The 26,296-nt window shown below is 43.4% G+C and overlaps 1 protein-coding gene across 5 annotated transcripts in view; it reads right to left on the reverse strand.

The window, feature by feature from the left end:
- LMO1 (LIM domain only 1) overlaps positions 1-26,296 on the reverse strand; it is a 73,506-nt gene that overhangs the window by 43,156 nt on the left and 4,054 nt on the right. The window contains exons 3-5 of one of the 5 annotated variants that reach the window (XM_026793144.2): positions 23,567-23,656; positions 20,466-20,524; positions 18,822-18,990 (exon numbers count right to left, since the gene is read on the reverse strand). Coding sequence is in view for 4 of the 5 variants with exons in the window: in XM_074543405.1 (XP_074399506.1) it covers positions 10,990-11,014 (25 nt within the window). In the remaining variant the exon portion in view is untranslated. Of the gene's footprint in view, positions 1-10,989; positions 11,665-16,265; positions 16,907-18,821; positions 18,991-20,465; positions 20,525-23,566; positions 23,657-26,296 lie in introns of those variants that run through there. The other 4 variants (XM_074543405.1, XM_074543404.1, XM_005486639.4 and 1 more) reach the window with 4 other exon arrangements.

The raw sequence follows: 26,296 nt of genomic DNA on the forward strand, positions 1-26,296 counted from the left end.
ACCAGTTACCTGCACCACAAAACCTACCAGTGGTGGTTTTATACCACCAGGAAATCTGTCCTTAGTGCTCACAAAGTAGGTATTCCATCCTCTGTACTAAAAGCTCTGAATGACTCCTGTTGGAAAGCAGAATTCATGGCTTTGGTTTCAGGATCTAAAACACTGCTTCTGAAGACAGCGATGCTTGAGGTTCATTTCCCTTCCTCTCCCAGGTTCAGGATAGAACCATTGTTTCTCATTCACAAAAACAGACAGAGATGCCACAAGAACAGCCACAGACCGTTAAAGACTGTAATTTCTTAAAGCAGCAGCAATCTGAGAGCAGTGCTCCATAGCTAAGGTAGCACAGAACCAGAATGGTTGGGAAAATCCTATATAACAATCCCATACAGAGCTAAAGCAGTTTGTTACTTTTTTCCCAGTCACTGAGTGTGTACAAGCACTTCTGGAAGTCAAAACTCTGCCTCTAGAAAACTTGAAGGTTCTTAATTGCAAGAGAAATACGGGTAGCCAGGAATAGTACCTGTGCCATAGCTAAAACCAGTGGTTCTTTCAAGAGTGATAGAGACCTAAAGTGGCCAAGACCCAGCTCCACCCAAAAGCTCCTCCTGATCTCTTCAGAAATTAATTGGCATTCTTTTCAGGATACACACAAAGCAGATTAAAGAAAAATGCAAACAGTGTGCAGGGTGGAAGCACCATTACATGGTATTAAAATGTCAGAGGTTTGAGCTCTGTGTTGGTTTAGTCATGAGTTACCAACAACCACTGATGGCAGACATAAAGCTTCCCTTAAATTATTAAGCATAAAACAGCAGACTGTAATATTTTGCTAAACCAAAGTACAGACACAGACAAAGATGTCATTTCAATATTTGAAACCAGCAAGTTTAATTTAAAATAAGAGCAAACCAATAAGCTCAGAAAATAGCAATGTGTGAGAGGAAAATTACACTGCTAGAGAAAAAAGTGGAAGGACTTAAGAAATTTATAAAAGTAATCTCCAAGTGGAAATTAGAAATCAACCCCTAGAAACAGAATAACACAAAAGAAATATTACTGTCCACTTTCTAAATCAATATAACACTGCTACACGACAGAATTACCATGGTAACTCAAGTAAAAAGAATAAAGCAATTCTTATTATTTCAAAATAAAATCACAGCCTGAAGCCCAGCTTTTATTACAACTGCTGATAGATCGCTGGCTTGTATTTATCTGAAATATTGCTTTTCAATCAGCTATTTTATGAATGTACAAATTTCACTGAGCAGCCCACTTAGACCAAATGCTCAAAACCTGCCCCCCCAAAAAACTAGTCAAGAAATCGATTACATATATGCATACTTTTTTTTTTAAAAAGGGAGCATTACTATATACATATTCTCTCTCCACTCTATCCAAGTTAAAGAGAGATAAGGAAATGAGCAAGAGTAAGTTAAAACCTTGTTTAGTCCGACCTCTTTAAATTCCAACTTAGATTCCCTGGAAAAACAAAAACAACAAAAAAAGCAAACAAAAACAAAAAAAAAGGCAACACAACAACAGTAATAAGGACAAAGAGGAATAGCAGCATACCCTAAATACTGCAACCCTGCACAAGGACAGGGAACGCGCCTACATAGGGGGTGCGCACAAACACACTCATGAGAGGAGGCACATCTGTTCCCTCCTGATCAAAGGCAAAGAGAAAACACTGTCTAAATACAAAGTTGCTCAAGGACGTTTTGACTCGCCCTGCTGGGTACTTCAGACTTTTCAAACATTGTTTGTACAGCTTGGAAAGTGCATCAAGCTCAGGATACTCGTCTGCGTTTCAAGCGCGCTGAAGGCACAGCTCAGCCGAGTTCCCGCACGCCCCCGCTGCTGGTGCCACCTTTTAAACACATTAGTGCAAGGGGAAAACCAGCAGGTCACCTTCTGCTCTCCTCCCCCAGACGTTCAAAAGAGCATCGATCGGCACCTGAAAGCAACAGTCGGGCTTAAAAATAACAGGCTCCTCCTCTGCCCCCGGCCGCAGCGAGCAGCCCGGTTATGGGGCAGAGCTCCGGGGGGTTCGCAGCAAACACACCGACAACCAACACAACTCTGCCTGAGAGCTTAAGGCACCATCTACCAAAAAAAATGTCACTGAGGAAATGCCTGTAGACCATCAGGATGTTTCACAGCACAGCCTTACCCCGTTTATTTCTGCTGCCCCCAGAAAATGGAAGAGGGGGATGAGCCCCTTGCTCACAGCCACGGCAGGAGCAGGAGGGGAATGTGACCAATGCTCATAATTATGGCAAGAAGACAGCGAAGACTTTCCCTCAACAATTTGCAATTGCTCGGACCGGACCTCTGAGATTAAAAAACCCCCAAAAGTAAAATTGCCAATTGAGAGGGGATCAATAAAACAGCCCCCGAAACAGCTAAGGAGAGCAATTGCTTCAATAGCACTCTGTCTTTCCCTGGAGATCCAGGAGTTGTTTCTCCCTTCTTCTGCAGAGGTCTGACCTCCTTCCCAGCATGGGACAGCAGGCAAGGTGGGACCCAGGCCCAGCAGAGAGGAACAAACCAGGGACAGCTAAAACACAAAAGTCCACCCATGCCTCATGGGGGTCAGGCACATCCCCCAGATATCCAGGCCGGAGTTCTGGGGGATGATCACTTGGGGAGCATAAAGTCCTCACTGCTGCAAAATGCTTTGAGGATTAAAAGCAGCAGTGATATGCCAAGTATCATAGCTGGAAGTAAAGACAAATGCTGCAACAAGAGCAATAAGCCACCTGCCAGCTGTCTTTTATATTAAAATATTTCAATGTTCTTAGAGCTGCTTAATTTCCCATCTCGCTCCAAGTCCAGAGGAACTTTGTGGGTTGCTAGCTTTGCCATGCAACAGCGACATTGCTCATTATTTTTAAAATAGATTTAGAAGCTGTGATCACACAGCTCAATCTGAAAGTATGCACTGTTTTTTAGTATAATGTGGTCCTTCGCCATCTCCTGCAAATGGGTTTAAAAGCAGTGGTGGAAACAATGTGTGCTTAATCTGAATGGGGACTGCAGAAAGGTTGCACACTCAAATATCCTGTTTTATGTGGTATCTGGTTGTATTTTAAAACACTTTTTGGAGACTTGGAGCCAGCTGAGGTCACAAACAATCACATACAGATTAGAAAAGGGAAAGAAGCTGGGGGGGAGCGATGGGGAGCCCACTCTGGCACACTGAAATAGGACACTCTAAATATCACTTAGTATTTCTTTAAAATAAAAACTGGCTGCAATAGTAAGCTTCAGAGAAACAATAAATGCAGAGGTGGTTAAAGAGTTTTTATTCAAATAAAGTCTTGCCCCAGGAGATGGAAGTAGAGTCTTGAAATACAGAGATAGGATTTTACATGTGCTAAAAGCATCAGTGTGACACTTTTTGGAAAAAAAAAAGGGGGGGGTAGGAATACCTTAGTTGTTATACATGACAAAATAGCAACTAAATGTTTGCTTTGATCCCAGCGCGTAAAGGGTGAAGCTTTTAGGCAAGGAGCGGCAGGTGATCTCAGCTCTTCTGCAAGTCCTAATGCTCCTAAAAGCCACTCTTCCAGTTTCTGTAATTGGGCATCAGTAGTTAATGTAGTATTGACTGCATTACATGCTCCTGTGCATCCTCTCACTAATGCCAATTGCATCACCTTGTACATTTACCATATTGCTTAGCCAATAGCTGTTAAAAGCAATCCAAATCATGAATCATATAGGAAACTTTTAGCAAGACACGACATCCAAAGGAGACAATTTACAGTTGAGTTAATCTGGGTACATTAGCGAGACATGGATTCAGGAAGACAGACCAATTTATGTTACTTTGGTTTTACCCTTTATTGCTTTGTATAGGCAAATGAATGGAAGGGCATGGAGTAAAAACAGATATAAAGGAGTCCTTTTCAAAACAGATCTCCATTCTGTGCAGACAGGTCAAAGGGTTTGAGACTGATGCTTATTTAGGCTTTCATAACTGTAACAGGGTACTTACAGAAATCATTTTCCACAAAGGACTATAAGGATAAATATATAATGGATCCTGAATAATGTTCAGTACCCACCCTCACTGCAAGTACATTAATGCAGAAACCTGGCTGCTCAACATTATCTACGGCACGGCCTGTCCAGGAGTCACCTGCCACCAGGAATGCCAGGAACAATGTCTAGCACCTTCACACAAGGTCCCAGACAGGTCTGCTCATGAGCTCAAGGCAGGAGGTGCTCTGGGAAAGACACCAAGGCTCACCAGCTCAAGCCAGTCCTCTGCCCAAACATCTCTACCACATCACTTGTGAACACTCAAAGGCCAATCTTCTCCTCCCTACCTGCCTTGAAGAGATTGCATCTCTCAGAAAGGTACACCCATTTCTCTGGGATGGAAGGAAAGGATACAAGTGATAAAGAGGTGTTACTTAACCCACTTCAGCTGCAAGGTAGAACCAACCAGGAAAGAAATTAGGAGCGAGTTCCCTCTGAAAAAGTACATTTTATAGAACAATTTCACAGTGGATGCTTGACCAAAAGATGCATAGCAAATCGACATAGCCCCTTTCTGCTGTTCTGATCAAACTCTGTAGCATCAGTAAAATAAAGATGGGGAAAAAAAAAAAGAAACAAAGGACAGCTAGGAAGTGTCCTGTTCCCTCAGCTTTTATGGGTAGGGAGTCATTTGTAGTGTTTGTAGAGGAGAAAAAAAGTGGTAAAGGAAATTTAGGAGAAATAATGGCTCATCAGCCAAAAACTTTACAAAAGAAAAACTGAACTGCATCCTTAAATATTGCATCCCAAAATACTGGAAGCTCTGGTGCTCTAAGCCTAGTTTAAAAAAAGATCATGATTCCCCTTTGAAAAGCTTCCAGAAGTCCCTTCGAAAGAGTTGCACATGCAGGGAAAATGCCAAAACAAAACATTTTCACTAGCTGATCAATTTAAACAGCTGTGGTAAAGCTGCAGCCACTGGCACCATCATTAACAATTTAAAGCATGGCTGCTTTTGTCTTCCTTCCCAGTTACATTCTCATTATGCCTTTTTATTTATTAGAAACACAGTCCTCCGGAATACATTTCTATATCTCAGATCCATAATAAACCAAGTAGGAACATCCCTGGCTTCTACTCAAATGGATGTTGGCGAGAGGGTTAATTGTTTAATGCTGGGCCAAGTTCTCTGCAGTTCAGTCATGAATATGCAACAATCATCCACTTTTTCTTTAAGAGAAACTAGAACTGTTGATATAAATTGTTTAAAAGAAGACAAATAATACTTTCACTGCCCAAATCACCCTTTGAGTGTTTGATTAGCACACAAGGAACTCTGAACATTGGTCTAAAGAACTCAAAAATATTCAATGAAACTTAAAAACCCTCTCAATTTGGGCATGAGCATCCATTATCTGCTTTGATACAGAATGTAAGTAGAAAGTAGTTTGCAAGAACTTTCACTGGAGAGTTGAGGATCTGTTTGCATGGATAGCACCCCACATTGTGCTTGGAAGTCATCCCACTGGAGGACAGAGAAAACACACACACAGAGAACTAAAAAACCAGTAACTGTGGTGAATTCTTCTCAGATAGGTTTAATTATGTTAATCTAATAGTGAATAACTTTCATTTCAAAACGCCCTTCCCTCCACCCCCAAGTCTTCAGTGAATAGGAGCTACATTCACTGAATAAATCATTCCCTGGCAACAGTTACGCACATTATTGAAGTTGGGGGCAGTGATTTCTATACGGTTTAAAACTATGTCTATGTATTCTAAATGACGACAATTCTGTCCAATTTTTAAAAGATATAGACCCATTGGAGTTTTATAGTTCAGCATTTAGCAGCATCTGCAGTGCCTTCTTTATTCTTGTACTGCAACACTTAATGCTTGATGCCATTATTCTGATTCTGAATTGATTTCAAGTACAATACCTTATTTGCCATAAACTTTCATATTCTTTACCTAAGTAGGACTCCTCGCAGATGCAATCAGTCATAATGCTAAAAGAACAGTTTGCCTTTAGCAGAAATGTGCATGCTAATGACAGCGAAGCAAAACTTTGAGCAGCAAGCACATTTCCAAAGAGAATAAAACCCTCTCTAAACACAACGCCTGAAAACCTTAAGAAAGCTTCCAAATGAAATCAATTAATCCTCCAACCATGATAAATTTCTTAACCATTTAAGAAATGTATTTCAGACTCTGCTGTGACCCTTTATCACCAGACCTAATGGATTACTTTATTAATAATGCACTGCTCTTAAAAGGAATTTTTCCAAAGATTCTACCATAAGAGAGCATTTTTGGAATGGCTATGACAAACAGGCTGACATGTTCACGTTGTATTTATTAAAGATAATAAAATTTAACACTAACTCCAAAGAAGACAAATTATGTTCTGCTGCCAGGGTATCAAGTACACTTTCTACTGCATTAAACCAAAATTAGAACAAACTGATTTCCAAGAACAAGATGCTTCCTTTGCCCTATTACCCAAGCTGAAAAATGTCCTTACACTCTTTCAGCGCTTGTTATGTCAACCAGGCAATTATCACATGTCAACAGCATCTGGGGGTGAAGTATGATGACATCCTGCCCAGATCCTTCAGCCATCTAGCCTGAACAAACACTAGGAGTAATCTGATCACCTGCCATACTCTTATACAAAACAGTCTGCTCCTCTTAGGCCTGCTACTTCCTTTCACTCCTTCCCATAGGATGAGATTTCTTTAAATGGATACCTAGGTTATCAGTGCTCCAACTACAGTACCCTCCATTTCTTGAATAGGTTTAGGCCATTACTTTACTACTCCATGTTTCTGCCATACTTCCATATTTGCCATTTCAGGGGCAGAGGACATCTCCAGGAATAACTACCTCCAGCTCCACACTTGGTCAGCTTTGGAGAACCAGTCCAAGTGGTTTTTTGGTCCTTTATGGCCAAACCATATGTTCTGCTGCCAAATGTGCTCCAATTTTATTTAGAATACTTCTTTGACAACTTGTTATCTCCTCTTTCATGCATATTTTAATCCATTGCTGTAATTCTGAGTCACAAAAGGACACTGTGTCATGAAGTGAAGCCAGACCAAAACTCTAAAATAACACCAAAGCCACATGTGCGAAGATCAAGCCCTTAAAAAACCAACAGGTAACTCAGCTAAATAGGGAAGCATAAGGTCTTTGGTAACCTTTATAAGTCGGCTTTTGAATAAGCTGATGTGTGGGAAGGTGTGTAGGGATTCCTCATACATGGCAAGCTAGACATCAGTGGACCATGGAGAAGGTCCGAGGTAGAGTGGCACAGGAAATAAAACGGAAAAGGAGAAAGAGCTTCAGGAACATTAGGCAACAGAAAAGTTAAATTCCATGTCTCATGAGGAAAAGCCACCGTGCCATCTCCCCTTCTCTCTCTGCATGACTCTTCACCAGGCACGCCTGCAAAAGGTAAGCTCAAAGGAAAACAAAAGACACCAACACCATGCAGAACAGCTACGCGGCACAATTTGTGTGTATCACAATTTCTGTCCATGGAACAGGATTGCCTGGACTTGTGTGGCTGGAGATAGGTGTCTCTCCATATCCATCTACCTATCTATGGGCACCTCCATATGGCAGCTGGCACAGTCCCTTGTGAAGGCAGCCCACAGCCCCGCTGTCCTGGCCAGGGCGCTGTGGCACAAGTCCTGTCACTGACATTATACAATTCATTTCTCTGCTTTTCCAATTCCAAATGCTGTGGTTTTTTACCTTCTGCGTGGGGCAAGATGGGCTTTCACACAACAGGGAACCCAACTGCTGCCACTAATCCAGTTTCCAATTACCTAATATTCATTTCCCTAAATACCTCCCATCAACCTTAGACCCATTCTCCAACCCCAGCGCACACAACCACTGAGTATCCACATTTTTAATTTTTAAATAAACTATGAAATTTTCTTTCTATATAAATCCAAGATACATGTTTAATGGAGTCCTCTGATATTTTACTCAGCCTGCTCTTGTGATCTGTTTAATCAGAGTTCTGCTCAAAAACACAAAGGACCCGTGATTCGGGGGGCTCCTGTCTATGCAAACATCGGGATGAACATGCAGCTGATCAGTGTTTTTACAAGTGCACACACACTCCACAATTTGGTTGAAGGATGCCATGTCTGGTTAACACAGCACAAGTTAGCTGAAAAGGAAACTTTCACCCCCCACACACATAACAAAGAGCCGTGATTTCTATTAGTGCATTTCATACCATACATGCTGATTACCAGGCTGTGCTTCATTGTTAGCAGAGATTACAGCTGGGATAAGCTGCAGCTTTTTCCTAATTGCTATTATGATGACTGAATTTTTGTTTTGTGTCAAGCATTATTCACACATTATACTCCAAAATTTGATCCCTCTATGATGCATTATTGATTCCATGCAGGCAATCATACTGCCGCCAATGTGAAGAATTAATTTGGGCTATTCTACTTGATTTGCATTGCTCCATCATAGCAGAACACAGTTCTGTAGGGAGGCAAAAATTGAAAAGGGAGATTTAAGAAAATACAGAAAATGCTGCCGCCCTTTAGAAGAGATGAATCCTAAGGGGGGGAAAAAAACCCAAAAAAACCAAACCCAGCACAACACGTGTGGTCCAGCAAGAAATAAGGTCAGTCAGCCAAATTCATCTTAGTCAGAGGAAGGTTACAAGAGTAGCCTTATGCCTCTAATAAAGTAAACTAGCTTGCTTCAACTTATATTGCCAAAGAAAACAACTGAACACCTCTGAGAGTGACACTGCTTCAAAGCCTTTGAAACCCTGTTAGCTTCATTTGTTTTCCCAGCATAAGCAATACTCAAGCACTTAGCGTGTCTTTTATCCACAGGCCAGTCAACTGCAGAGCTGATCTAGAAGATGTGTAACAGATGCTCCACATCTACTCTTTTTTTTCAAGTTCTACTGTGTTAACAAAGGAACTTACAATATCTTAACAGAAATAAAGCCCATGATTTAGTTTTTTTTCTCCCCACGAATAAGATTATTTCACAGTTTTGAGATGCCAACTTAATTAGCACGGAATAAATTCAGAAGGGCATGACAACTTATACAGGACTTTGCTCTCATATTGGTCAACTCTTAGTCCAAATCTGATTGAATCTGCATACAAGGGGGCACTGATAATGATGCATTTCTGCTTGGTCTCATATTTTAAAGGTGTCAAGTCTTTGTGAAAAGCTCACCTTTTTTTTTATAGTCCCAAATGCTTCATGAAACAAAACCTCACATGCCATCCTAGAAACTAGATTCAAATTCTACATGCGTGAACATGCCAGAGGGAGAATTTTAGAAATCAAACTTCCAATGAGGTAAGACCTCAAAATGCTAGGTCTAAAATACTCCCTTTTTTGGGAGGCAAGGAAAGGAGAGAGGGAAGAGAAACTTTAGAAGACTTCTGGTCTTTCAATAGTCGAGCCTTCCTAATTATTCTGCAGTGCAGTACTAATTCAGTTGTAAAATACTAGAAGACAGATATGGGTTGTGGAATAAACATAACATAATTTCAACTTAATAGCATTGAGCAGCTTTCAGTACTAGTCACAAAACACAGTTAGCATGACTCCGACACAGGAAAGTAAGTGACTTTGAATTACAAGTTATTTTTCTCATAAATATTTTAAAAAGCAATATATATATTCAAGTAAAATCAGTGCTACTGCCAAAATGCCCAACTTCCAATTTCTCCAAGCTCTTTTGCTCCCTGTGAAAAGCTGTTTCCTTTCTACAGTCTTACAAATATTCAGTAATTTCTCTTATTTTTCAATGACAACAGCCTATGACTTTTTTTTTTAAAACACTTTTAAAGAGGTTCCTGAAATAAATTTTAAAATATCAGGGAAGTCCATTACATGGCCCACTTCATCCATTTATAGAGGTGGAATGAAATAAGGAGATAACAGGTAGAAATGCCTGTTAAAAGTTAAGATGCAGGTCTCACTTTCCACGCACAAAGTGCCACCAAGGCGCAGGTCCTTGGCAAGAGGCAGCGCCATGGACTTCCATGTGGATGGCTGGGCTGCAGAAGCCTTCTGCTCTGCCTCAGTTTTCATCCTTGCTTTCAGTGTACAAACTATAAGGGAAGACCTAAGGCACAAAACAGCCTCAGCAAAAAAAACTACCTCATTAAAAAGTTGTGATTGAACTTACCACCTTCATCCCACAAACTACTGATGACTGAGCAGTTAAGTTGCACACCCTGGCAGGCAATGTGCAAAAGATAGCATCAGGTCATTCAGGCTGCTAACTAACACTGATCTTCCTCACATCAATTTGTTCCCCTTAAGCATCCTTGATAAGGACTAGTCAGCTTAAAAAAATAAGCATATGTGAAGTCCTAAAATCAGTCAAGCTCTTCTTCAGCTTCATTCATGAAATTACATTCCAAATGAACTACCACTTCTGCTATTAAAAGTAGGGAGTAAATTCTTAGAATAAACCAACACTTTTTTTTCCTTTTTGCCACAGAGGTTTATTAGCTTATTGTCATTATGTTTATAGCTATGAAGAAATGCTGTGAGAAATAGATATTAAAGGCGCACATTAAAGAGACCTAAATGGCATGCAAATGAAAGGGAAAGAAAAATCTCAAAATTAGATTTACAATAAAAGCTGTTAAAACAAACAGGCTAAAATGGATATATTAGAGCAACTTGCAGAAAGAAAAATCTACATAGATATTTAAAAAGAAAAAATCAAGCTGTTTCTGCTATGTCCTTCAGCAAACAGAGCCTGGAGTAAACCGTTCTTGGCTGTCCGATCATGTCAGCAATGAGATTTAAAAAAAAATAAAGAGCAAGGACGCTTTTACCTACACAAGAGAAAAACATCAGAAGCTCGGAGCAGAACGCTCTGAAATGCACAGCGCACGTCTGTTTCAAAACTATTTATTTCTACAGCACACAGAAGACACCGAGCACAGGCTTACACAATCTCAGCCCACCTACCGTCCTCCTTGTCCAGCACCATCATCTCCGCAATCAAGAAAAGTCCGGGCACAGATGCTTCTTCTCCAGCAGCCTCCGCTCAGGGGAGAGGAGAGCAAGTCTCTGGGAACACAAATGAGCTACGGTACAGCTGATCGTCCTTTAGCAGCAAGTGAGCTCTAATTACCCAGTTGTCCAGCTTTTAACCTAGATTGCACTCAGTTAGAATTACACTCAGAAATAAAGCACTTTGCAGATACAAAAGCAGTCTCACCTACTTTTCTGCCTCAAAATTGCAAGGAACTAAAACTGCAATTTAGAAGGAAGGGGGATCAGAGCTGTTTCTTTGGTTCTCACCTTCTAAATGGCTCAATTTACACAGTATAATCTATTTTAATGTAATTGCCTTTGATAGCTCATAACCCTGGCTGTTGCAACTACACAGCTTTCAGCCTTATAAAGTGTTTTCCCTTTGGATTTAAGCTGAATCTAAATCCGAAATTACATTCGCAGAGGCTAGAATACCTAAGCCCGACCAGCGCTGCCTCTGCCTCTCAATTGGCGAGCCTTGCACACTTGCGATGAATAAATGCACGCGTTTCGCAGGGCCCCCTCCGGAGCTCCTGCCGGGATTTCCTGGCGGAGCGCGGCTTCCCGGCTCAGCAGCACCACCTGCAGCCCGCCCGGCCCCCGCCCAGGTGCCGCCGGACGCGGGGCCACCTGCGCCGCTGCTCTGTGTGCTCCGGGCCGGGGCGAGGGGATGCTCCGGCCCTGCTCCGGCTCTGATCCAGCCCTACTCCCTGCGAGCACGGATTGTGTCCGGCGCCCCGCAGCAGCTCGGCCAGGTCAGAGGCTCTCAACTCTCCGAAGCTGATGTTACGCCAGCCCCCGCGGCTCTCCCAGCTACATTTCACACACATCTCTGGTGACCTAAAACTTGATACGGATTTTCTGCGCAAACATTTTGGGTTTGTTTTCACGCGTTGCGTATTGGTTTCAGGGTGTACTACTCCGGAGAATGCAGCTCCGCTTTCACTAGGTCGATATTAAAATGAATCTACCTAATTAGAAGAGATACAAACACTTTACAGGTTTGCTCCGCTTTTCAGAAATGCCATCAATGCTCAGATATAAAATGACAAGTTGGGGGCCCACGTCTTTTATCCTATATCCTGCAACTCTCATTCCTTTTCCAGACAAGTCATCTGTTGTCTCCACTGGCTCTTGCAAGGATTGCGGGATCAGACACTTCGCTACCAAGATCAACAGCACCGTTTCACTCATCTCAGTCTTTTAATCTGAGAAAACATTTCATTTCTGCTTTAATGAGACTTCCTCCTCCCCTTTACAACTGATACAACAGTACTCTAAAGAGCATGATAGCGGGCTCAAGTTATATATCCTCAATACCGATTTTTAATTAGATTCCTTATCCCCAGCTGAAGTGGCTTTTCCTTCCCCCTTCATTCACAATACTTAATCCTAACAGTCCTTGAGAATATTTGATGTTAAATGTATCAGTTTACATTGAGCTGTTTTCATCCAGCGCTTCCAACAACTTCTGTTTCCTGGTGATACTAGTTTGCAAGTGCTGAATATGTATTTTAGCGTAAGAGTGCAACCACCATAAATAATCACTTTCTTTTAGGAAGCGTCACAAGCTAGAAAGGAGGAGGACTTTATCCCAAAGATTAAAGTCTAATAGTTAAAAGGATCAATGCAAAAACTAACAAAGCCACAGCCTTTTTTAGATTTGAGGCACTTTACCACTTCCAATATACTACTGGCCTCCATCAGAAAATGGTGAACTCCAATAATGTTCCATCCTTCCTTCTTTGTACTGTTCAACCCCGCCACCTTCAAAAAGGACAGACTTACCCCAAAATATATGGTACATTTCAACTTCCACTTTGGTAACTACAAGAAAGGCAAGGTTTTGATAAAAATGAAGTTAGCTATTGTCTGTCACAGCTGACTTCTGCAGCAGAGCAAACTAGCAGACATAATGCACTCATGAAAAAATATGCAGTACCAGATCAATGTACATTTTATTCCTTTACTGCTCCATCATGTCAAAGAGGCTGGATTACTCCCTGCGCAAACAGATTTTTTTTAAACACTTTATCTGCTTACTCATTTCACACACCAACAATTAAAAAAAAGTTTTCTAACCCCCAACACATTTGTACAGCAATTTAAGTCAACTACAATTAACACAATCTGTTGGAATTAATCATGCTACCTGATGTCAGTTTACTTTTTTAAGCAGAAATCTGGTCTCTGCGATCAAAACATTTACGTATTTCAGAAATATCTTAACTCTCATTATCTTGAAATATATAAATGCGCTGCACGGTGCGTAGGTTGGCTTGCCCACAGCAAATTCTGCTGTGATTTACACAGTGAAACTGACTAAATTGAGAGCCTTGAAGTTTTTCTCTCTCAACCTTTCTCTCCCCCACCCCTCTCGTCCCTCTTCTCTCAGTTCCTAACATTTGTTCGGGGAAGATACCTGCCAGAGTTCCACTGTGAACCACTATTTTCTAATATCAAGTCATGTTGCATCAGTCAAGTTATATTATGTCACTTCAAACATACAAAATGCTGTTACCTCCCTGACATAACTTGACGTGATGCCACAACACATCAAGTCAGAAACATTATTATTGTTGTTATTTTTTCAGCCTGCCCCTTCATCCTCAATGATATCTGTGAAGACCCACATAAGAGTATTACTGAGTCTCTACTCCTTCTCGGCACCACAGAGCGTGCTTGCCAAGGAAGCTTTTTGCTCACAAACCTGGAGTGGAAACCCAAATCTGCAGTTCTCGCACTGCTGGGGCAATCCTGGTGTCACACTGGGGCTGGCACACAGCCCTAAGGCCCCAAGCTGGAACAGTGGGCAGCTACACGAGGCCAATGGCCGTGGCCCAGCTTCCCAAGTGGCCTTCAGCGATGCAAAAGCCAGGAGCTCATATCTACAAGGCAGCAAGTGTCCTCCCTGCGATGCACCAGGACTTCTGGGAGGGGTAATCCTGAAATCCTGCCTTCTCTATGCAGTAATAACTATGAATACCCCCACCGCTGCCAGAGACCTCAAAAGAAGAAAACCCCTCAAAGAAAAACTCTACATGGCAAAGCCTCTTAAATCAAGGGGGGAATTGGATAGTAGCCACAACGCTGGGATTTTTAGATGGTAAAAATCAGACCGGCTTCTGGGAAAAAGAAAAATAAAAGGAAAATAAAAAGAGCCATTTATGGGAATAAAACAGACCCATTTTTATTAACAAGCTCATTCAAGCTTGATTTCAAAAGGAATTGGTTTAGTTAGCAAAAGCTTCCATTTTAGTCCATTTGTAACCTATGCAGGACCAGCATCCCCTTTTAACATTCACAGATGAGCGGACAAGTGGAGCCCATTTGAATCAGGCAGAAAAAAACTTACAAAGGTAAAATGACCTCTTCATAAAAAGAGTTTCTTCTCTGAGTCTCACCTTCCGTCCCCTATTTCTCCAGGGCATCTATAAAAGTGACCATAATTTCTCCTCAAGCATAACTACTCCGTCAACAGCACAGCAGATTCCTAGGCATTACCACACCTTGTTGCTCTGATCTTCACATCCCTCTCATCAGGGGATTGTTTCCTACTTTGCTCCTTTTTTTAAGTGCACCCCGCACTAATTTCCTCTTTACCTCTCCCATCCACCACCATTATTCCCTTTTATACACAGCCAATCATGAAATCTCCTGGAAGGAGGCTGTTGAGAACTGTCTGGATAATCAAGTGTTCTAGTTTCATTTCCTTACAGCACCGTCAGGCCGGCCCCGAGCTCCTCGTGTTTAATGAGTACGTCTGAGACACTTGAAAGAGCCCAAACACCCCTATTAGGGAACCCTCCTCAGATCTCGGTGTCCTCTCGCAGCTCACCTGTGCCTCTCGCCCCTGCAATGGAGGCAGCATCCTGCTGGCAGCCTGTCAATCACAGGGAACAGACACGGGCTGGCAGGCACCCCCTGACAGAGAATCACCGCCATGAAGACATCACCGGTTATTATTATTAACGGGTATTAATAGAGATGTTAAGAGCCCTTCCTCCCTTTTCCTCCAGCAGCTGAGCAAAATTCAGGGGAGTCTCGCAACGCAGGTTACCCCTGAAAGTGAGGTCGGAGAGAAACAAACCTTGTTCCCCACACACTAGTGAGAAATTAGCCGTGTTTAATTCCTCGGCCATTAATTAACCTTTTTACCTAAGTGCACAGGGGGCGAGGGATGAGAAAAGTCTTTCTGCTGTTCCCTCTCACTGACCAGTTAGACAAGTTCATTCCCTCTTCTCCAACACGCGCGCTTTCCACTGGAGCACTACAGACCCCATTAATAACACTACATCAGTTTGCTTCAGAGGGCTTCAACAAACTGGAGGAAAAAAAGATGCTGGGAGAGGGATTCTGCGAGGGCCCAGAGGCATGTGACGAGCGTGCAGCGAGCTCTCTCCACACGCACCTCTCCGGAGCAGCGAGCCTTTACCCTGGTGGCTGTCAGCGCTTCGGCCCCCTCCCACACGGCCGCTCGCTCGCACCCGCCTGCCCGGGACTGCTCTTCGTGCCCGTCCCACTCGGCGGTGTCGCGGCGGGCAGGCTCTCCCCGTTCTGAGGCAGCAACTCCAGATCAAAAGACAAGGGGAATGGGGAGGAAAAGAGGTAGAGGGGAGGAAAAAAAAAAAAAAAGACAACAGCGAACGGGGAGCATCTCCCACTTGTCTCTTGAGCCTGGCATCCACTTTTCCGAGTTGAAGCCCCCGCCAGCCCGGCACAGGGACGTTCTGTGGCCATTTACACAAGCAGGCAGGGCCGCCCTGCCCGTAGTGGGAGCGCGGGGCGGCGTTCGGGCACCCGCGGCCTCGGGAGCCGGCGGAGCTGGCCCGGCGGGGACCCACGCTGCGGCCAGCGGCGCTGATGGCGGCCCGGTGCCGGGGCCGCAGTGTCAGACCCTCCCCGGCCGGCCGCAGCACGCAGCGGGGCCGCGGCCAGCCGCTGCCGTACCCCCCGGCCGGGGACACCCCGCCCGGCCCGGCCACCGCGGAGAGCGACCCACGGCCGCGGCGGGGCCGCCGTCCCGGGCGTCCCGGCCCCCTTTGTGAGCGGAGCGGTGCGGGACAGGCCGGGCGGCAGCGCCGTGCCGCGGCGCCGGGCAGCTCCCCCGAGCCCGCCGCCTCCCTCCGTCCCCCGTCCGCGCCTCCCCGCCCGCAGCCGGGGCGCCCGGGCGGGAGCGGCGGGCCCCGCGCCCCGATCCCACCTACCGTCCTCCTTGTCCAGCACCATTGTCCCGGGCGCCGAGGGCGGCCGCCGCCGCCGCCGCTCCGGCTCCTTGGGGCGCTCCCCCTCCAGCCGCCGCTCTGGGCTCCGGGGCGGGCGAGGCGCCGGGCCGGGCACCGGGGCGCTGCCGAGGCGTGGGCAGCGGCGCGGCCGCCCCGGCGCTGCCCCGGGACGCGAGTTTGGAGCGGGGCTGCGGCGGCTACGGCCGCGCTGGGCGCCGGAGAGCTGGAGCCGGGCTCCTGCACCAGCCGCCTCGCCCCCGGCCCCGCCGCTGCAGCTCGAGTGCCAGTTTAGGGATCAAAGAAGAAGGGAAGCGGGGGGGAGAGAGGAAAAAGGTAAGGGAGGACCAATATCGGGGGCTGCTCCCCCTGCTCCGTCCTTGCCCAACCTGCGCTGTCAAAAATTGTCTTAATGTAATTGCGTGTGATCGCTCACAACCTCTCTCCCCTTTGCTGTTGCCACTGCAAGAGCTTTCCAGGCTTCTAAAGTGCTTTTCTCTTGATTTCACTCTAAATCTAAAATTATATTCAAAGGAAGGGGGGGTGGGAGGGAGGAAAGATGTGAACCTATCACTGAAAGCAAAAGCACTTGCCGCCTGCCTCGCTCGCTCTCTCTCTCAATTTATGTGCTTTGCACTCTCTCCTGCTGCTGAATAAATGCACACATTTCCCAGGGACCCTCAGATTCCCCTGTTAATTAAATCAATTCATTATGCTCAGATCTGATTAGCAGCCCCTTCCCCCCCTCTTTGAATCAATTATTCAATACACAAACATAATTGCCTGTGCCAGAGGTGTCTAAGTATTAGCTTATTTAACTCCAAGGACACTAATTACCCCTAGGGCAAGGGAACTTTTCTCATTAATTCTGACAAAACACAAAAGCACAGTTAAAGTGTGTGTGTATATACGTGTGTGAGAGAGAAGATGGGGGAGCGCATAGCCGAGGAAGGGAGGCATTACTCTAACAACACGTGTTACTGTATAAATAAGCTCAATTTTTCTTTCTACCTTCGTGTTAGATTTTCCCCCACATCTTGCCTTTGCTAAACTTGCCCGGTCTGCCTCTCTGTTTTTAAAGTAAGGAACAGATTGGCATTGCCAGTCTGTGTCAGATCTGGAGTGAAAGTGCTTGCATCCAAAACAATAAAGAAAAAAGTATATGGGACTGATAGGGAGCAAAGCAGAATTTGGAAATAGTTTACTAAAGCAGAAAACTCTGTGCCAGACAGTCTTCTGTGCTTTAAAAACCTGTGAAAGGCGCAGCCCTCTGAAGCAGCAGGTAAGATGATACATAATCTAGTATGTACTGGGAACAGTTCTGAATTGTTTACCATTTGAATTAATGTCAGTGCCCACTATTAATGTACTTGCTTCCTACATTTACCATAATGGGCTTGATTTCCATTAGCTGGAGCTGGAATGCTAAAAAGAGCCCGGGCAAGGCTGATGCAAACTGAGATCGACCATCATTGTGGTGTCTGAGACGCATGACTTCTGGCTGGCGTGTTACCCAAGTTTTACCTCTCTGTGAACTTCCTTTAAATTAAAAAAAAAAAAAGGGTAAGAAAAAAAGAAGTAGTAATTGATTCCCCCAAATTGGGTTTTTACTTTCTAAAGACCCATATTGTTCATGTCCTCAATGTGCACAGAAGTATTGAAGATTTTCTTTTTGTTTCCTTAGGCAATGCATGAGCTGATCCATTAATCCATTTGGCTTTATATATCAGGAAACTAATATTAGCTCAGCTCATCTATTAGCTTTTATTTAGGTCCCACCATGTTGCCTTTTTTTGACTTTTCTTCAGGCTGGTTCCCTTTGAGGGGAGACAGAGAAGTTTTGATAGATTTCAGGGGGGATAAGGCTGCACATGATCTCATGGGACCCATCATGTCCTCAGTTCCCCACCTTCACATTCACCCTCTCAAGATACCCATTATTAAACTTGCCTCTCTACCCAGTCTCTTTAAGGCACACCTTGTACACATCACCTATAGCCAAGGGGGTCAAAAACCCCACAAGCACCTCCTCTTCATCCCTACAATAAACCAAACAAACCCATAGCTTAGACTGCTTGGCAACAAACAATAAATAGGATTGGGAACATAAAGTTGTCTTTCATTAGTGCAGCATGTTTTTCTGTGAGTACACACATATAAGAATAAAAATGCTTTCAAGCTTTGTAACACAACAAACCCTGTTAATTCTCTGGTTTTTAATTTCCACTCTGTGGCACATACTGCACCCACAGGAACTTGGTCCTTCTAACTCCATGAATCTTTTTTTTTTTTGTTTGTTTGTTTTTTTTTCTGCCTTTTGAAAGAACACAGCAGCACTTGAAAAATGCTGACCCTGGAGAACATGGTGCATCAACTCATTTCTGAACATGCTTTTGGTCCTTGAGCCATTCCTTCTCTCACTGTGGCCAAGGAGCCTTTTGGGTGCAAAGCCATAATTTCTAAATCTTGGTATGCAACTCTTGAGCCTCAATTCTGAGCTTACTACAGGGATGGTGTGGTGTAATCTATGCACAGACTTACTGAGTGGCAGAAGTTTGTCTGCATGCACTGGAGCTCAAGGTCACTGTTGGGATGCCAAGGGTAGAACTGGAAGAAACTGAGGAAACAGAGGCTGACCTTGGTATCGTTCTTCAGAAATGATGTTTGCACTTGAGCCAACAAAGGTGGGGTCACTGGGCATGAAAAAGACCTGGAAGGAAAAATCTAGAGAGAATGTTGCACTTGTGTAGGCGCATGAGAGAGTGTCACACAAGGGGAGAAAAATAATGCCAAAACCACCAAAACATTTAATTCCCAAACACACATCCTGCAGTTTGAACAGTCTGCTGCAATCCTGCAGTTACAGTCATGGGCATTTTTAGGTTTACAGCTTTAATAAGGTGAAGAGACAAACCCCAGTGTAAAGCTCCTCACTCTACGTAAATTACTTTTTCTGGTGTGGTGAAGCATTGTCCTGTGTTTGTTTTCATTATATCTGCTCAGAGAGTTATTTCAGAGGACTGAGAAAGTTTCAGTAATTTTTGTGCCTCCTTCACCCAGTAGATTAAGTCTCATATGAAGAATTTCACCACACTTATTTTTTAATGCCTTGACACTAGAGAAGAGCAGCTAGATTACTCCTTTAAAAAGCACTTGTGTAGGCAACTGGCCCCATAATGAGTTACTGGGAAAATGACACAGATCAGTGTCTGGGAATAAGCCTCAGCTCCCCAGCCCTCCATTCTGTGGAACAAAGCACTAAAACAGCTCGCTGCTGGAGGAGGACCAGACAGCACCATTGCTGAGGTGCCAGTTCATCGCTGATGTGCACTGGTTTTGGTTCAGTTATGGTGCCTCAAACGCTCCATGGCCAGGCAGTTCTGAGAAGCCATCATGCTCAATACTGCACAAACTACAGAGAAAAGGGAGCAGCTGTGCTCTGCCTAGGGAAGTTTCTGGTCTCATACTAATTCCTGCTATTCCTAGTGTGTGAGGGAAGGGGCACACAGGAATAAACCCACTTTTGTGCAGCCAGAGCTTGGGCTCAGACCTCTGGGTCTAACTTGAGGCTCTTGCTCACTAGCTGCTCGTACTTTTTCCTTTTTACTTGAGTACAAGCAAGAGAAAATGAAGTTTCTTAAGAACAACGCCCCATTCTTATTAAATTACAAAGTCCACAGTATACTTAAGTCAAGCCTTTAGCAGACCCGTGAGGTTTCATATTATCCTATGCTTGAATGAGGCAGATGACTGGCGCAAAAACCAGCTGATGACATAAAAGCATTCTTCTACTTTCAGTCTCCCTTAATTAAGGACTTGGTTAATGTTTCAGTGTTGGGAATTATAAAGTTTCATCAGGGAGGTTAATATGTTTTTTTATCTTTCAGCTGACAGGATTAAAAAAAAATCAAAATAAAAAAGGAAGGTGATTAAGTCACGTGTGCCAGTCAGAATCCCACAGTGAAGCAGCACCGGGCCATACCAAAGACTACTCTGCACATGGAGAATTTAGCAGCTGTTTTCAAAGTCAGATTTCTCAGCAGATGAGACTTTTATCTGCCAGTTTGACATATGGGTTTCATTTCTTGAATTCACACAAATAACTGAGACAATTTGCACAGGTCTGTATTCAATTAGCTACAAAACATCTCTATTTTTACCCATTTCAGAATCACTTGCACCTACCTTGCTGGTGTCAGAAGAGAGTGACCATGGGCCTGACCTCATACCACAATTCAGCAGCCCTGTAAAGGAGGAAAATCACAAGTGCTCTGAAAAGTTATGTTCACACAGAACATGGGTGGCAGTTCAAAGGACCACTTAAATACATACCTGAGATCTACAGACCTCAATTATTTCTAAACTCTGGCTTGCTCTACTTCTCTGCCTATGCATTGTGAAAATAAATCACTCAGTTCTGTTACTATGTTTTACGTGAAATGAATGTTAAATATTTTCATAAATATAGGTTCTCCCTTAATAAAGAAAGCTGTGTATTAAAAATACAGCATTTGCTTTGATAGAAGAAAATGGGAAAGCTTCAAAAATAAAACCTCCAGAGAATAAGTTCTTTGCCACTGCGATATAAGGCTGTAACTGTAAGCCATTAGGCTTTACAATCTGTAATGACCTTTTAGAGATATTTACAGTGGATAAATTAGTTATTCAGAAGTTGTGCTGCTGCTCTCCATAGGAAAAAGTTAAAAGGATTTTTTTTTTTACATAAAAGTAGCAAGAGCTGAATTTTTGGACTGTTTCTTGTTTCATAAGAAGTTTAATGGGCAGATTCTGCACCTCTCGTGTCCAGAACATCTCAGCTGCAATGGAATCCATGAAGTTTCTTTCTGCATGAGAAACTGGTATCAGGAAGGTTTTGTGAGTGGGTACAAACTGCTGGGGGGTGAGGTTGGGTGTGACACACTGCACATCTCCCAGCACCAGCACAGGCAGGGAGAGGTCTAAGGACCCAAGTGAAAGACTCTAGAGGAGGCCCAGACATGGAGCTGGGACTGGCTGGATTTCCCTAGGAAAAGCATAAATAGAGGAGGTGCTTTCCTAATAGAAACCTCCTTTCTCCTTCCAGCTCTCAAAACTTTCCTAGGCTCAAGTGAGATGTGTTCTTCCACTTGTATGGTCCATCAGGTCTCAACAGTGATGTAAGATTTTAATCCTTACCAAACTGAAGTTCAGCAAAAGTTCAGGGATGCACATTTGGCCCAATCTTTCTAAGCAAACCAACACGTGGATTCTGATTCTGCCACCTCTTCACACAGCAGTGCCTGTGCAGAGGTTCTTTAACCCTTAACACACTTATCCCAGCCAAAAGACACCTCCAAATTTATGAGGTTTGGTTTTTCATCCAAACTTATGAATAAACTCTAGTGACAGTGTTTTCATAATGTCCCTTGCTTTCATTTGGATCAATAATTGACTTTTCTGTACATTCTTCTCTACAGCAAAGTCCCTTGCTGCTGCAGTGTTCTCCTGCAGACAGTCCTGCATTTTACTCCTCACCTTGGTAGAGTAGATAGGAGTAGATAGACCTGAAAGACAAATCTGGCATCCCTGCATCTGCCTCAGTTGTTTCTGGAGGAATCAGTGAGACAGTGTCAGGTTCTGGAGTGACACGTGGAGCTCTCAGGCTCGTTGCCACATACTCTGTTCTGATCAGAGCTTATTGCTCCCAGCCTGATGTCAAGCAGAGACTAATCAAATGTGGGATGGGTGAACAGAGACAGAGCCATGCAGCTGCCTTTTCATCATCTCTTACTATCAGCTCTTCTTTAAACTGCAGCAGCACATAGAGGGGTCCCAGTCATGGAGCTAGACCACAGCATATTGTCCAAAAATCCCAGTGCCTTTCTTCAATAGGATAGCTTCTTTCTTCACTGCCTTGCACGAAAGAGACCAGGCAAAATTGACACAGAATAGTTGGAGATGGATGAATTGAAAAGACAAAATGCAATGTCAGGCTCATGTTGCTTTGTGATAACAATACCCTAAGACACTGCCAGTGTCCCCTATGTTTTGTGGCTCCCTCTGTCTCTGCTTGGCGTGGATGACATTTGTCAGTTCTTCATAACATCATTCTAACAACATATAATCTAAAAATGTTGAGCCCATAGGAAAATGGCTGCTGGCACAGGAGCTGTAGGTGCACACAAAGGATATGGTGTGGCAGCTGAACACACAACAGAGGAATTCCAGCTATTCCCATGTTAGGGAGGGTCTGTTGCACTGGGCTGTTTTGCACTTGAATTCATCAGCATCCAGTTCAGTCTGAATCTAATGGTGATAATCTTCTTGATTCATTAACGTGTGAGATGAGAACACATACAAAACCAGAGAGATTAATATTTTTGTATTTGTTTGTTTTAAAATAAATCCATGCTGTGAAATTACAAGATTTCTCTCTGAATCCAAAGACAGAAACCAGTTCCGTGAAGATGAAAGTTAGGGAAGATGTTCTGATAAAAGCAGGCAGGTGGAGGCTCTAATGAAGGCATACACTATAGTGCACATCTTGCCAATATTTCTTAATGAATAATATGTGCACTCAGATGAGAATAGTATTGATTGAGGTCTGCAGGGAAAGTTCTCTAGGAAAAATTTTTATTCTAGGAGCAGAGTCCTTTTTGGAAGATTTTGATCTTTTCCTGCTGCAACCTTTCTCCTCCCCTCTCTTTGTGCTCCCCAAAGCAACTGACAGTCAAAAAATGAAAAGCCTCCCCTGCATCTAATCTATCTATCAGATCCAAAAAGAAATTTATACACCAGTACTAAGAATGGCTGCACCATTCTCCTTAGCTGGTAGAGGACACAGCAGAGTATAATTAGGACTGGATTACTTCGCTCAGAACTGGAACAGAGAGCAGATGTCTTGCATTAATATTGGCATTTGATTTCACACACTTTCTTTGCCATGTTTGCAAAACCAATTTGCCTTCCTATCTTGAATCTTGCCTTTCGTTTGCTCTCAGGCTGCTGTAATGCAAACAAAAAGCCACCAGTGGCAGTATGAAAGTACATGTAGAAGTTCAGGCCCTTACAAAGTGGGTAGAGCTTAGGATTTAATTACTATTGTAAAATATCAACTTATTTTCTGATTATGTTGATGAGATTGGTACGGTCGGTATGTTCTGCTGATGCCAACTCAGACAAAAGAGGTCATGGCATTAGAATGCATTTGTGAACAGCAAAGAAAGATACACCTCTTCCAAATTAATGCCATCAGACTATCTGTAATACAGATGAGAGATGCATTCCCCTTCTCAAACACAGCTAACCTTTTTTTCACCTGTTTTTCCACACAGGGGACTTCAAGTCTTGATTTTGCTCCAGTTCAACTTTTCATGCGCAGAATACTTCCAGAGGGCCTACAACAAAATTTCATGCTGTTAAAAATATTGGCCCCAATTCTGAACTACAGCCAGCTTGCATTTGATAGCAGCTTTATGGCTGCAGCTGGGTTCTGGAGGTTTCTTAGGAGGCAAAGATGATCTGCCTTAATTCAGGAACATCCAGAGGCTGATCACAATGTCCCACACTACAGCAGCACAGAATAGCTGTAATATGGGCAGCAAGCAAGCAGCAGGGTGATGCTGACAAACTCTGGAGTCAGTACAGGGGTGCAACCCAAATTGCCTCACCACTGACCCTCTTCTGCAGTGCTAGCTTTGGCTTCAACACACTGTTTGCTTTACTTGGTGATGGGAAATGCTCTCCAGACCTTGCCCTGTAGCACCAGAACACATCTGTTTGCAGGTGGTAGCACCTGTTTGCACCATGCAGAGCTTTTCCTACAGAGGTGCTTTGGGAAGATGACTCAGCTCTACCCAGACCTATATCCAAACCCACAGTTACTGCCTTTGTTCCCTTGTCATGCCAGACACTTAGAGAAGGGGGTGATTTCTGTTACAGGGTCAGAAAGACCAGGAGATTTTGTGCTTGTAGACCTCCAAGTCTTTTCCCCATGAAAAACTATCCCTTTTCTGTCTACTCTCTGTACACAATGGCAGCAACTCCCCTAGTCCTAGAGAATGTGTTGGATATTTGAACAAAATGGCAAAGTTGTAGGGGTAATTTCACATTATTCTGGCCCATCAGCAAATGACAGAAGTGCAAGAACTAAAACAAGGCAATAACTGGAAGGAATGGTAGTGGTTGCCACAGCTCTCTAAGCAGGTGAGAAACTCAGTCTGAGAGCAGTAAAGATAACTACAGAAATGATATCATTCTCTCAGTGAGAGCTGGAAAAGCTTCTGTGCTCACAGGGAGGTCAAGAAGCCCAGTGGATCATTTTGTTGCGTTTTTAATGCTTCATGGCACAGGGTCAGTCAGAAATCCCTATCCTGAGGTCATGGTTGGGGCAGCATGGAAAGCAATCTTTCCTGCTGCTGGCAAGGCCCTGCTCAGGCTCTGCTCCTTCTCTCTCTCAGATTATTACAGCCCACTCCTCCTGCTCATCATGCCATGGTTAAATCCACCCTGGGCACTGGCATTCAGCTTCTCTGGGATCACAGGGGCCCCAAGGACTTTCCCTGGGGCATTCTGTCCAGGCTGTTGCAGTGTGGTGCAACAAACAGCCATCCAAAGGTAACCCTGGGCAGCGTTTGGGGCAGTAAAATTCCTTACCCTGCCTGTTGATAAGCAAGGACTAATATTTATTTTTAGGTCCACATTTAAATAGCACGAGTGAGACAGAATGAGGAGCATGGATGGCAAGAAACTTGTCTGATAACTGAGTAATGAGTCCTATTTTTATGGCATTAGCCCCTTGTCAATGCAGCAGTGTGGTTCCACTTGACATGTGGGGAAATGGGGATAATCATCCCTCTCTGAACCTGCCTAGGAGATGCTTTGACCTAGAAGAAGTTTGACTTAGAAGAAGCTGAGAAGCACAGCTTGGAGGGCCTCCTAATGACTACATCTGTTTTAAATAGACATATTTTGACTATGGCTTCCATACCAAACAGCCACCAGAGTCAAGTGATCACTTAAAAAGGCTGAGATACAACTCTGCAGTATTTTACAGTGGATTTAATAGCTAAGCCTTAGAGGAAAAAATACCACCCTGCAAGCACACAGCTGAAGCATGGACATTTAATGAATACTGCTCACTGCCTAAATGTGAATTCACACTGCAACACTCTTGCAAACGATCTATAATGCCTTGCATTGCTAGTATATCAAATTTGCATAAATATACCTCAAATATTTATAAATCAATATATACAAGCACGTGTTTAAAAGTGACTATCAAAAGTGCATAAACACAGAGTTCTTACATGCTCTAATTATCCCAAATAATCACATTTTGCCTTATTAAATTAAACATTCTATGGATAAAAAGTAGCTTGCCATCTAAACACTAAAATACTGTTAGAAAGAAACCCTGCTGCCAAAAAAGAAACAAGAGAACATGCCCATGGAAGAACACTTAACTGAAATGTAGCTGCAGGATCTAATGCCGTGGAATGACTAACAATAATGTATATATTACTTTTAAACAAGCCAGCAGTTTTGGATAACTTTCCACTTCTCTCTCTGGTACTCCAGTTTCAGCCTAGTGAGCTATAACTGTTCAGGATAAGAGGAGAGCAGTAAAAGAGCCTGCTAAACCTCTTGCCCATTTTAAAAGGTTTCCTCAGAAGCAATGAGAATTCCTTATTTCCTCCAGCTGCTTATTTACTGGTGCTTCCCTGCTTTCATTTAATTAGAGCTAAAAAACAACAGCAACAACCATCCCTGATAATTTTTAAACTCTTTCCAACTTAGAAACCCTTTACTTATCAAGAGGTACAAAGAAGCACTGAGGACAGCTGGGGAGTTGGGAACAAATTTCTTGGTGGGTCCCACTTTAAAGCTTTTATATGCCTAAGAAATCTAGCCCTGGCTGAAAGGAAGTGATTAAAGTTTTTAAAGACTACAGAGTTTTACACAGAGTAGTGTGATACTCAGGACCAATTAAATGTCATCTTAAGTACTTAAATGAAGCTTTTTTTTTTTTGTACACT

This window comes from Zonotrichia albicollis, chromosome 6 (assembly GCF_047830755.1).
Source record: "Zonotrichia albicollis isolate bZonAlb1 chromosome 6, bZonAlb1.hap1, whole genome shotgun sequence".
In the NCBI taxonomy this organism is placed as follows: Eukaryota; Metazoa; Chordata; class Aves; order Passeriformes; family Passerellidae; genus Zonotrichia; species Zonotrichia albicollis.